At 40.9% G+C, this 13,368-nt stretch overlaps 1 protein-coding gene across 1 annotated transcript in view; it reads right to left on the bottom strand.

Annotated features, from left to right (window-relative positions):
• The window catches only part of LOC124272606 (anaphase-promoting complex subunit 4-like), a 184,685-nt gene that overhangs the window by 129,363 nt on the left and 41,954 nt on the right, over nt 1-13,368 (bottom strand). Inside the window, exons 10-15 of the mRNA XM_046707806.1 lie at nt 9,553-9,623; nt 8,134-8,176; nt 7,201-7,277; nt 1,791-1,943; nt 611-666; nt 268-314 (exon numbers count right to left, since the gene is read on the bottom strand). Of these exons, the coding sequence (XP_046563762.1) occupies nt 268-314; nt 611-666; nt 1,791-1,943; nt 7,201-7,277; nt 8,134-8,176; nt 9,553-9,623 (447 nt within the window). The remainder of the gene's footprint in view (nt 1-267; nt 315-610; nt 667-1,790; nt 1,944-7,200; nt 7,278-8,133; nt 8,177-9,552; nt 9,624-13,368) is intronic.

A 13,368-nucleotide genomic window follows, 5' to 3' on the forward strand; every position in this document is an offset into this window, starting at 1 on the left:
TAAGATTTCCGTACATCTCATCCAAATATGAGAACTGCAAAAATACACCTTTAATTATCAGAAAGCGAGTAAAATATCATATTCCATGTTTCTCACAACTTTTAGCAATGTTCCTGAAAAATCACAACAAATAACCCTTGGAATAAGCTTCACACCTAGTATCCAGATACGGAATTGAACCCAGGACTTCTGTATAACAAGCAAACACCTTAACCACTAGGTTTTCTCATCACAACTTAACTCATGTTTCAAACATCCCAGTCTTACCTTGCTCAGTTCTGCTGGTGGTTGTTCATTCGAAAGACGTAAAATCACTGCAAAGATAATAACAGTTACATTAAGAAAACATGCCCATGTGTAACTTTAACACTTAAACAAAAATGACAACATTCAACACTGATTATTATGGTTTCACAAGCTGAACTAATGATCTTGATGATAAATTAAAACAGAATCTTGCCCTGATGTCTTCTGATATTAAATATATCAACACTTGCCCATGTATAAACCATCTTATCCAGCAAGCCAAGACTCAACTGACTAAATTGATATCAAAGGACATAAGGTTTATACTCAGTCTATAACTTATGTAACAAGTAAAACATCTTACCAACGTACAGCCATCTGAAAAATGCCTTGAAATTCTTGATGCTACCATCAATCACCCTAAAATAGAAAACAGTATCAGTTATCTCCCCTTGGCCATGTAGACTGACTGACTGAGTTTGTTTTTTACACCGCTTTTAGCAATATTCCAGCAACATCACGGCTGGGGACACCAGAAATGGGCTTCACACATTGTACCCATGTGGGGATTCGAACCCGGGTCTTCGGCGTGACGAGCCAACGCTTTAACCACTAGGCTACCCCACCGCCCCTTGGCCATGTAGAAATTAAACAGGTGACTATATATATTCCAATTCATATATATTCCAATTCAAAACAATTAACACACCTGAAAATACACAATCTTACTCTCCCAAATTGTAATCTATGACCTTAATTTCTCTAGTACAGTTTACTGAATGGATTGGTAGTTGGAAGTAAAGTTCATGCAAAATTTTACAAATATTAACTTCACCATATACTTAGAGCTTCAAATGTTCTTAAGTGAACGTAAATCAAATCAGTATTTCTAAACAGTGTTCACCTATTTTCTTTGAAATATTGAGAAACAAAAGAACACATTGAACCAATAATGATAACAGTTATCTCCCTTGAACTGCATGCAGCCAAGTATCTTTCCACTACTGGTAGCTTGTATTGCTCACTGACAAAAAATCACGAAGTCCGTCAATGGGAGCCTATGTTACTCGGCCAACAATTATCAATTCCACCAATGGGAGCCTATGTTACTCAGACAACAATTACCAATTCCACAAATGGGAGCCTATGTTACTCGGCCAACAATTACCAATTCCACAAATGGGAGCCTATGTTACTCAGACAACAATTACCAATTCCACCATGGGAGCCTATGATACTCAGACAACAACTACCAATTCCATTAATGGGAGCCTATGTTACTCGGCCAACAATTACCAATTCCATTAATGGGAGCCTATGTTACTCGGCCAACAAATTACCGATTCCATTAATGGGAGCCTATGTTACTCAGACAACAATTACCAATTCCACAAATGGGAGCCTATGTTACTCGGCCAACAATTACCAATTCCATTAACGGGAGCCTATGTTACTCAGACAACAATTACCAATTCCACCAATGGGAGCCTATGTTACTCAGACAACAATTACCAATTCCACCAATGGGAGCCTGTTTTACTTACTGCTGTAGCTGACTGGTGTTGAGCACAAAGCTTCCTGCAAGCTGCACAGCCTTCTGTAGATCTGTGGTGTCGAGACCCAGCACCCCGAACTTGTCGTACCACAACGACATTCCCCGCAGCTCACTCAGATGGTACACCAAGGCTTGGCTGACACTGTAGGGAGAAGCACTCATAAAATCTCCACAACACCCCAGGAACATATTGAAAATGACATTGAACATGACAATGAACATGCCATTTGCTAAATTACTGAAATATATGAATATTGAAATAATATATGAATTATCGTTCAGAAAAGGAACAATTACATGTATTGTTAGTAATTGTTAGTAAACTTACCTCTGGATTATGGTAGCCTTATTCTTGTGGATACACAGAATACATACAGAAAATCAAATTTATTTTAACACTAAGTCATAGCTATTCCTAGTGGTATACCTAATCTACCCCTGAGTTATTTCCCTTGATCCTTACGTCACTGTATTGTTATCCTAGAACCCTTCATAATTTTTCTGAAAACAACACATCTATGACATCTTCTAAGGACAAATTCGTGGGGAGGACACAGGGTGGAAACTACTCCCCATAATCCAGGGGTAAGTTTACTAACAATTACTAACAATACATGTAATTGTTCCTAATTATAACGTAAACATTCCCTCTGGATTATGGTAGCCTGAATCCCAAGTAAGGAAGGAGGGTTACCCTTGGAAGATACTACCCTCTATACCACTAACTGAGAGTTGATTACTCAACCTCCTAAGAATAACTATGACTTAGTCAGAGATAAATAATTTATCTCCAGATTGTTCAGTAGCAGTGAGGGAATACATTCCCAGAGATGGAGAGTCTTCTAACTTCCTACAGTTATGGTTGATATGATAGATATCATGATAATCCTAATCCGTAATAGTAGGAATTATATAATACCTGATGCCATAAAACCCGGGAATTGTCCGATACTAACATGAGACTCTTCCCGTACAAGCGATTCCCCAAGCAACGGATCGCTTTTAACAGTGCTAACATCTCCCGACACTTAAATGCAGATTCACCTCTGACAGATTCCACACACCTTGAATCTGCCAAATGTCCATGTGTGCACCCCAACCCGTGTTCGAGGCATCCGCATAAAGCGTCAGATCCAGTAAACGAGGACGTAATGAAACTCCTGGCAACACATTCATGTCCACCGTCCACCATAATATCTCCCTTCGGAAGAAGCTATGAGAAGTTCCAAGTCTTCCATCCCGAAACTGGTTGAGCCAGATCTGCGGGATTCTCAATCTTAGTCTTCCTCTTACAGTATAATCCTGGATTCAAGTGAGAGATCCTAGAAGGGACATCCATGAACAAACTGATGCAGCTGGCCTCTGTAACATATTGGTTATCTTGGTTGATATTTCCAACCAACGATCCTGAGGAGTATAAATACGGCCTGCTCTTGAGTCCAAGATTGCTCCCAGAAACTTGATTCTCGTGGAAGGGACCAGTTATGACTTGGTAAGATGAACTATTAGACCCAGATGCGTAAAGACGTGGATTATAAAGTTGGTTTGCTTCATGAGAACCGCTGTCACCACATTCCTTGCCAAGAAATCGTCAAGATAACCGTGTATCGCAATCCTTTGTGGATGAAGAAAAGCCAAAAATCGGGGAGATTATTTTTGTGAACAACCACGGCGCTAGAGATATTCCGAACGGCAGCACCCTGAACTGAAACCTGCAGCCGTTCACCGCAAATCTTAGGTATTTGTGAGATCTTGGATGAATAGGGATATGAAGATACGCATCCTTTAGATCTATGCTTATAAACTTGGAATCCTGACGAATCAAGGTGCGTAGGTTTCCAATTGATTCCATCTTAAACTTTGGCAGTTTCCTCAAAAATAGCTTGTTCAACACTTTCAAGTCTATTATCATGTGCATTCCGTCCGAATCTTTCTTGGGGACAAGGTATACCAGTGAATAAAACCCGCATGATCCCCTGGAGGAAGTTCTATGATTGCCCGTTTCTCCAGTAGCTGATTTATTGTTAAGTTTGCTCCCGCTAAACGTTGGCCTTGTAGACAAAACAGACGACCCTCTGGAAAACAAGTCACTGGAGGCTGCTTGTGCCAAGGAAGAATAAACCCCCTGCTAACGACAGACAGGACCCACTGTCTGATGTTATTAGTTTCCAATTGTCTAAGTATCTGCCCCCTACTGGAGATTGTGTCACCGGACATACAAAGTCCAAATCCAATATCATTTTGAGGAACGTTTCCGATTCATAAAGAAGAGAACGCTGAACAGTGAGACTTGAGTCAATATTTCTTGGAAGTTGATCTTGATCCACGAAAAGATCTACCTCCCCTACCTCATGGAAATCAAAGTGTCTTTCTTAACTCCCGTATAATCTTGAAACACCGGTGGGAGCAAGGCAAGAACTTCCGCAGAAAACCAGTTTGAATAAGATAGGGTATCAATCACCGAACAGGCTGCCGTATCAATTCCTTACAATCCTAGAAAGTACAGAACGGTGCATATTCACGAGAGCCTCTAGCATCCTGTAACTGTTTAAAGTCCTTGTCTAAACTTGGTTGATTGGCTGGGATAACACGATCATGAATGGAATAAATGGGTTTATGAGAAACCCTAGGCAAAGAACTCAAGTTCGTAGCCTTGGAGAGGCCTAAGTTGTAATTCTCCAACACTTTCTTAAGTGATGATGAACGTGGTAATGACAGCCTGGGCAACTGTTCCGGGGGAAGACAACCTGATAATCCGAGTTCCAATGGAATATCTATCTCCTGCTCGTCTGACGGCAGTGGTAGAGTATTAGGATAAAGTCCGTGCAAAAGTTCCAGCTTTTCCTTAAATGACCAGCCTGGCTTAAAATCCTGTGCTGACATGTCCATAGGTTGTACCGTCAACAAGCCTTCTTTAATGCAAAACTCCGGTTGTGAAAAAGGATAAACCGATGAATCCTCCTGATCCGTCACATCAGACATTAACGGGATTAAGGGCGGATTGTCTGTGTCAAAATAACCTTGCGGGTCCGTAGCCGTGTCCTCTGAACAGCTAGGCCCGTGCAAATCAGACTGCTGGGTTGATACACCGTTATCCATAGCAGCCGACCAAGTGGCCTGGCTCAAGTCGGGGCGGGAATCACGTGCCGTCTGGACCGAGTCAGACCCATGAAACGCTTGCAGCCCGGTCTCCCCGTGGGAGAAGGTAGCAGGCTGTATGCGACAGGGAGCAGTCACGGATGACTGGCTCCCGGGGACAAAGGACGCGGAGTGTGTAGCCTGAGCCACGGTCACCCCGGATCCGGAGCCGGCTGGGCCGACTCCATCCCCGTCGCTTGAAGCCCTAGGCTTCTATCCCTGAGGGGACCAGCCTCCTACGTACACCAGGGCATGATAACCGGCTTTCCCGGTCATTGCACCCCTGGTTTCCGTAGGAAGTGACTTTGGCCCCCGGCTCTTGCCATCGACCACTAAGCCACTGCGGATATCTGCCGTCTTGCTAGATAAAACAGGATCCTCCAAATGTTTTGACAGGCGATTAAATTTTTCGTTATTCCTCATGTCCATATCCCGTACAGATTTATCCATGGCCACCTGGATATCGGACTTAAATCCTGCCAAAAGTTCTGAGAACGCAGATATATCCAACTTGGGAGAGGATTTCTTTTAAGATCTGGAACGAGACTTCGGTTCAGATTTAATAGATAAAGGCGGAGATCCCTGAACTTTATTCGACTTAGAACATTCTGATGACGATGAACTAAGGAACGAGATTTGTCCATCAACAACCAATCTTCTTCAGATATTTCCTGACACAATAAGCATCGATCCAAGATTGAGCAAGGTAAGCCTTTATAACAGGAAGCACACAGAGAGTGGGGATCAACATCCGCCATGAATTTCTGACATTGCAAACATTTGCTCTGCGCCATACTTGTCAATAAAAAAGAGCGGGAAAACTTCAGATCCTAAATACGTTGGAAATATATCTAATATAAATGCAAACAGCAATGCAATTGAATATTAAATGGAATGCGATTTGTAACTGACCAATATATGAAGAATTGAAGTCTTGATTTGAAATGAAATTTCACTCGATTCTCTGCACGTCATGCAAGAAGACCATACAGAAAAATTATGAAGGGTTCTAGGCTACCATAATCCAGAGGGAATGTTTACGTTACAATTACTTGCATTAACAAGGACTGTCCCCATGTGCAATATTAAGTGTTGCCATATCGATAACCAAAATTATTCAATACATGCCAAGTGAGTGTTTCTGTCACCTAACCAACAACTTCTGTTGGCCGACAAATTTCTTATCAGTTTATCCAAATAAGCTATAACATGTAACTAGTGTTCACTTTTTTATTAGTGAGTGAGTTTAGTTTTACGCCACACTCAGCAATATTCCAGCTATATGGCAGCGGTCTGTAAATAATCGAGTCTGGACCAGACAATCCAGTCATCAACAGCATGAGCATCGATCTGCACAATTGGGAACCGATGACATGCATCAACCAAGTCAGCGAGCCTGACCACCCGATCCTGTTAGTCGCCTCATACGACAAGCATAGTCGCCTTTTGTGGCAAGCATGGGTTGCTGAAGACCTATTCTTCCCAGGATCTTCACGGGTCTCACTTTTTATTAACTTTGTGATATCAACAGGAATGACAGAATGTTAGTGAATACTCCTCAAGGAGCTGAGACTGCAATTTACTCCACCACCACAATAAAGTCATGTGTGTCAGTTTTTGTGGTGAAGCACTCCAATTTATCAGTTGCCAATTGTTATCATTATATTGAGAGGACAGTGTTGGTGTGTCTGATGTTAAGTGAAATCAAGTGAAAACCTGTGTCAAGTGATTTTAGTTTGGTCTAGTAAGTTCAGCTAAAAACAAACTAAATATACAGTGAGTAAATGAGTGAGTGAGTTTGTTTTACGACCCTTTTGACAATATTCCAGCAATATCACGCCAGAGGACACCAGTGATAGGTTTCACACATTATACTGATGTGGGGTATTGAACCCGGGTCTTTGGCATGATGAGCTAACGCTTTAACCACAAGGCTACAGCACTGCCCCAAAATATACAGAAAAATTGTGCTTACAGTTGAAGAAGTGTGAGTAAGTGAGTTTAGTTATTCCAGCAATATCACAGCGGAGGACACCAGAAATGGGCTTCACACATTGCACCCATGTGGGGAATCGAACCCGTGTCTTTGGTGTGACAAGCGAACACTTTGAGCACTAGGCTACCCACCGCCCCTACAGTTTAAGTAGACTCACAAAAACGTCACAGCAGGCTGAAATTTTTCTGAAACAGACTTATGTCGTGTCTCCTATTTTAGCATTTATAAGTTGCCTTTTTTGATTATTATCTCCTATTTTCCTTACCTCTGTAAATGTTTCACAACCAGTTTCTGGATGTTGGAATAGGATGTCTCAATGGAATGACCTAGTTTCTTCAAACCCTGCAATAAAACACGAAGATTAAACAAGGCTGTACTTATGAATATTTCATTAAATCTGAGGGTATCAGTTTGTGAGTCCTAAGATCTTGCAGCAGTAACATTGGTCCCAGTCCAGGTGGAGGGAAAGCAGCGTGATCTGCAGGGTGGCAACATCACTGATCTCACTTGACTTTCAAGGACTCTAATGTCATTGTTTGATCAAACTATGATGATGCATGCGTACATCCAGCATTCAAAATAGCTACTGGCTAGCTGATTGTGAATCGGGACAGTAATATGTTGTTAAAACTATCACGACTGGCTAACTGAAAATCTCAGATAATTTGTTCTTTATTTAATGCACATGAATATGAAGAAGTCAATTATTAAGGAGTTAAAAGTCTGTGCACAAAATTTTCATGATATTTATTATCTCTTGTCACACAAAGATTGCTATATAAAAAATGGGGCGACAATAACTTACCATCTTCAATTACCAAACATCACACAAATTCTGACCGATGTGCATTTTGATATTTATATTTTGCAGGGCCAGAGAAGTATTCCACACGATTTGCAAAGCACTCTCAATTATTTTGTGGAGAAATGAAGTTTCTAATAACCCCTTAAATACAAAGACTTACCCTGACTGACTGACTGACTGACTGAGTTTAGTTTTACGCCGCTTTTAGCAATATTCCAGCAATATCACGGCGGGGGACACCAGAAAATGGGCTTAACACATTGTGCCCATGTGGGGAATCGAACCCGGGTCTTCGTCGTGACGAGCCAACGCTTTAACCACTAGGCTACCCCACCGCCCCCAAAGACTTACCCACACACAAGAGGTGGGTGAGACATTCTGCAACATGCTTACCTTTTCTGTTAGTTCATGCTGCAAGAACTGCTCCAGCTCCTCACTGAAAACATACGGCCACAATGTAAATTGTAAATAAAACCACAGTGGAACTGTCTTCCTTAAACCATCTAACAGTATCGAGTCATCATATTGCTACAACATTGCTTATGTCAATACTGACTGACTGACTGAGTTTAGTTTTACGCCGCTTTTAGCAATATTCCAGCAATATCACGGCGGGGGACACCAGAAATGGGCTTAACACATTGTGCCCATGTGGGGAATCGAACACGGGTCTTCGGTGTGACGAGCCAACGCTTTAACCACTAGGCTACCCCACTGCCCCGCTTATGTCAATACAAAATTTTCAATTTCATTAACACTTCAAAACTGCCTTACACCTTATGCAGGAATACCAGGATAATGTTGTCTTCCCAAATATTTGATAAACTCGTGTAGATCATTCTTCAGTTCCAGAAAATATGGAATGGTTTGTTGGAAACAGAATTAGTTATGTGAGTGAAGCAGTCATAAAATACCTAAATGTTGGCCAGGGAAGAAGAAGCTGGCCAGTGAGTGAGTGAGTGAGTTTAGTTTTACGCTGCACTCAGCAATATTCCAGCCATATGGCTGCAGTCTGTAAATAATCACGTCTGGACCAGACAATTAAGAGATCAACAGCGTGAGCCTATATCTCTCTGCCATTAATGTTAAAGAGAACTTATTTCATATTTTCTACTGTTACAGTAGATAAAAGTAAATGAAGGGTGTGTGTGTGTGTGTATGTGAGGTGAGGTGAGGTGAGGTGAGGTGAGGTGAGGTGAGGTGAGGTGAGGTGAAATTGGGTTTAACATCGTGCTTGAGAATATTTCGCTCATATGACGACATGCATGCGTGTGTATGTGTGGCTGCTTGTACTAGCCCAGACTTAAGCTGGTTTTATAGTGCTAGCCCACTGAGATACCATGCCGCAGTGAAGCATGAATACCCCACTCAGACACATTATACTGACTGCAAACCGACCAATCCTTGTTGTACCCATTAATGCTGAGCGCAAGGCAGGGACCAACAAGTACCATATTTTAACGTCTTTTGGTATGACGCGGTCGGGGATCGAACCCGCGACCTTCCGCTCTTTGGGCAGACGCTCTAACCACTACACCACGGAGGCAGCTGTGTGTGTGTGTATGTGTGTGTGTGTGAGAGAGAGAGAGTGGTTTTACATCGCTTTAAGCAATATTTCAGCAATATCACCACGGGGCACACCAGAAATGTTCTTAACACATTGTACCCATGTGGAAAATTAAACCCGGGTCTTCATGACGAGCAAATGCTCTAACCAATAGGCTGCCCCACCGCCCCTATATGGTTGTGAGAATGTTTATAAAAATGGCCCCTGAAGTAAAGGTCAAGAGAGCCAGATGCCATCTGCCCTACCTGGGTGTACCGAACAGAAGTAGTTCCAGGAAATCGTTACTGACGCTGCTGCTCTGCCCACTCTGAGCTTTCTGAAAACAAAACCACTGATACATCAACATCAGAGACACAAATAACATGTGGTGAGGAGACACAAGGGACACAAGCCTGCGCAGCATAGTGCCTCAGACAACAGGGCCACCTTCACCCCTTGAAATGGAGGCACAAGGGATGATTTTGGGTCACGGGAAATGTCAAATTGAACAGTTGCAATAACATGGTCATGTTATGGAATGTATTAGACATTTTCAAACGGCTGACAAGAAGCATTTTAAAAATATTTTTTCTTGCAGAAAATGAAATCTTTTGTCCTCAGATGACAATCTCACTATTTGCTTACACCTTTCTGTCAAGTCTGGAGTAAGTGAGTGAATTGGGTTTAAGACAGCTTTCAATAGTACTCCAGTACGATATGGAATGTCAGCTTAATGCCCAAAGTGATGCACTTTCACCACTGTGGTGAAACCCACAAGCACGATTTGAACCATCACGTTTTTGGTATGCACAGTGAGTGAGTGAGTTAATATTTATCATCAGATCGTCAATATTTTAGCCATACCGTGATGAGAGAAACTTATACAGCAATAAAAAAGTATGAAATATATTTTAAGGTTATAAATCCTGTCTCCAAAGGACAGTACAACAACTAGTACATCACATTTTAATAAAAACTAGTTAGGGAACATATAAAACAGTAAACTGGTAAGTGACGACACAATATTGAAATGGGCTATAGATCGTGATAACTGAAGGTAGGACACCATACTAGGGACCATGTTGGTATGAGGACATGACACCAAATAGCAGTACCTAAGATAAAAACACAATGCCATTTAGAAACTAAAAAAGTGTAATTCCAAATATAACATATGTTACATTTGACCACTTTCTAAATGGCATTGTGTATTCTAGGGCTGCAATGAATACACTATGTGGCGAATATGATACGTATCATGAATTTTGGGTAACGAATACGAATGATTATTCACGAATATAATATTGTAGTTAAGTGATTGATGCACTTTATGGAATGTCCATGTTGACAGTTTTGATTTGTCACAGCAATAACCAGTGATCTCATGACACTCAAATTTGGTATGTAATAGTTATAGTCGACAGTACCATGTAAAGTTTTGGCAAACTAACATGACTTGCACTTCTGCAATGCTAGTACATGTTCCATTCTTGCATATCTCACTTTGGAAAGGACATAAGGGTTCAAGTAAAAAATGCTCCCTTAAAAATATTGTAAATATTCGTTAATATTCGGTTCTGGTGACCACGAATAACGAATTGAATTCATGAAGGGCTACGGTTCGATTCAGTGAATATGCGAGAGAATCGTTACAGCCTTAGTGTATTCACAGCTTTCAGCCAAGGGAACCATGCCAATTTACACTTATCAGAGGGGTACACAAAGTCCGTGGTCTAGACTACCAGTTGTCCAACTTCCATTTCCAACTCAGCGGTGGCTGAGCAGGTTAGGCGTCTTGACTTTGTGTGCTGGCGACTGTGCCTGACTGAGGGTGTGGATTCGAATCCCGGATGGGACTCAACTCAACAAAAATACTAGAAATTGTACTTAACTAAGAAAGAGTAATCCCAAATATAACATATGTTACAAGTACCAAAGGTGTCAGTCAGAGTAGTCTGTCTCACAGTCCCTGAACCACATTATTTTCCATTCTGCCAAGCCCTTCCTGCAATTCATAAGTCCAAGAGCCCGGGGGTGATTTTTGTACCGAGAGAGGCCAAAAGGTTTGAACATGTATTCTGATGTAAAAGTGCCTCACGAATCCAAAAACACTTATCTTGAGCGGCATATGAATTTTATTGATATATTTGTATTCTTTGCACATTTTAACATATTTATAAGCCTTTAGTACCATATTATATTACATTTTAGTTTCAATACACTGAACCTCAGGTTGTAGAACGACAAAAATTCCTTAATCTAAGAAGAAAAACAATATGTAATTGCTCTACATTCTACTCTGTTGACCATTTTACATTGTGAAATTAGACATTGACCTTTCTTCTTCACTTTGCAACCACTTTGGGTCAAATACTGAGTATTTATGGTTGGGAAGTGTCATTTGAAGTGATGCATCAGTTTACCTGAAAAAACTGCTGAGTCATCACTTCAGCGCCCCCTAGTGGGCTAAAGCCACAGCTTTGATTTGTAAGACTGATTTTTTGGGATTCGTGAGGCAATTTTACATCAGAATACATGTTCAAACCTTTTGGCCTCTCTCGGTACAAAAATCACCCCCGGGCTCTTGGACTACTAGATGAACCATATCTAGATTTCCTTAGGTTCTGAATCTCACTTTTGCTTTTTCAAATTAAAGAATTGTTTGTTTCTATCAAAATTATACAGATTCAGATACTAAATCTTGTATAATGTCAAAGGTATCTACACCCTTGTGATTGTGAGTGAGTGAGTTTAGTTTTACGTCGCACTCAGCAATATTCCAGCTATATGGCGGCTGTCTGTAAATAATCGAGTCCCGACCAGACAATCCAGTGAGCAACAGCATGAGCATCGATCTGCCCAACTGGGAACCGATGACATGTGTCAACCAAGCCAATGAGCCTGACCACCTGATCCCGTTAGTAGCCTCTTACGACAAGCATGGGTTACTGAAGGTGCATTCTAACCCGGATCTTCATGGGTCGGCTTGTGATTGTGACAAGAACAGTGTATTGCTCAGAGGAATTAATGTAAAATACATCTGCACAATATAAGTGGCGAGTGAGTGAGTGAGTTTAGTTTTACGTTGCTTTTAGCAATATTCCAGCAATATCATCACGGGAGACACACAATGTACCCATGTGGGGAATCGAACCAGGGTCTTAAACGTGACGAGTGAACGCTTTAACCACTAGGCTATACTTTGTGAGGTGAAATAAATAAATATTGAGCACAGAAATGAAAGGTGTGTTTTTAATGATAATATAAATCAAAGTGTTACTTCAATAACTTTTTTTGCCCATTTGAATTTTATTTCACCAGGAAGAATGAAAAACTTCTTACAATATGAAAACAAGCCACAAAGAGTCCCATGTTGGCCATCTGCATTATCAAAACATATCTCCTCAATCTCATTTTAACATTATGTGATCCTGGAACAGCTTGTCATATAGATAAAACACTTACTTACGCAATTTTATCACACTTTGAAGATAAGTCTATTCTTCCTAATCTTTCAATCCACACACACCGCAGCTTAAAATCTTACTACGGAAACAATTAAACAGTTAACTCCTTGTCATTACTTAAAACGTGCCATTCACTTACAATGAAACAAAGATATCAAATTTATCTACATCGGTCAAACACCAGTGCCCTGTAATCTGCAGTTTCATTATACACAGGTTCTCTAATAGCCAGACACCTTCCCCTTTAATCAAAGTGGGCCAACACACGACTTAATGTCCTGTATTAATCTTCAATAATTAACATAACGCCTCACACACACCTATGAAAAACCATTTGGAAATAATTCAGTGTTGTGGGTCACTTAAACAAACATCAAAGGCATGGGTTAATCCATATCTCCCAAGTCTCAAAGCTATCTGTTTAATCTTTAAGCTGCTGCAAAAATGTTATCTGACAGACAAAAAGAAGTTGGTCCTGCTAATTAGCAAATGAGAGAGTACAGCGGGGGTTCTTTAGAAAATGACAGTTCAAGAAATAATATTATCCATTCTATTGATCCATGATACAACTGATACTCACGGCTGAACAATGCTATTGTTACTACACTCATTAAA

This window comes from Haliotis rubra, unplaced genomic scaffold, assembly GCF_003918875.1.
Source record: "Haliotis rubra isolate DU_JTF1 unplaced genomic scaffold, ASM391887v1 Scf171, whole genome shotgun sequence".
NCBI classification, from domain to species: Eukaryota; Metazoa; Mollusca; class Gastropoda; order Lepetellida; family Haliotidae; genus Haliotis; species Haliotis rubra.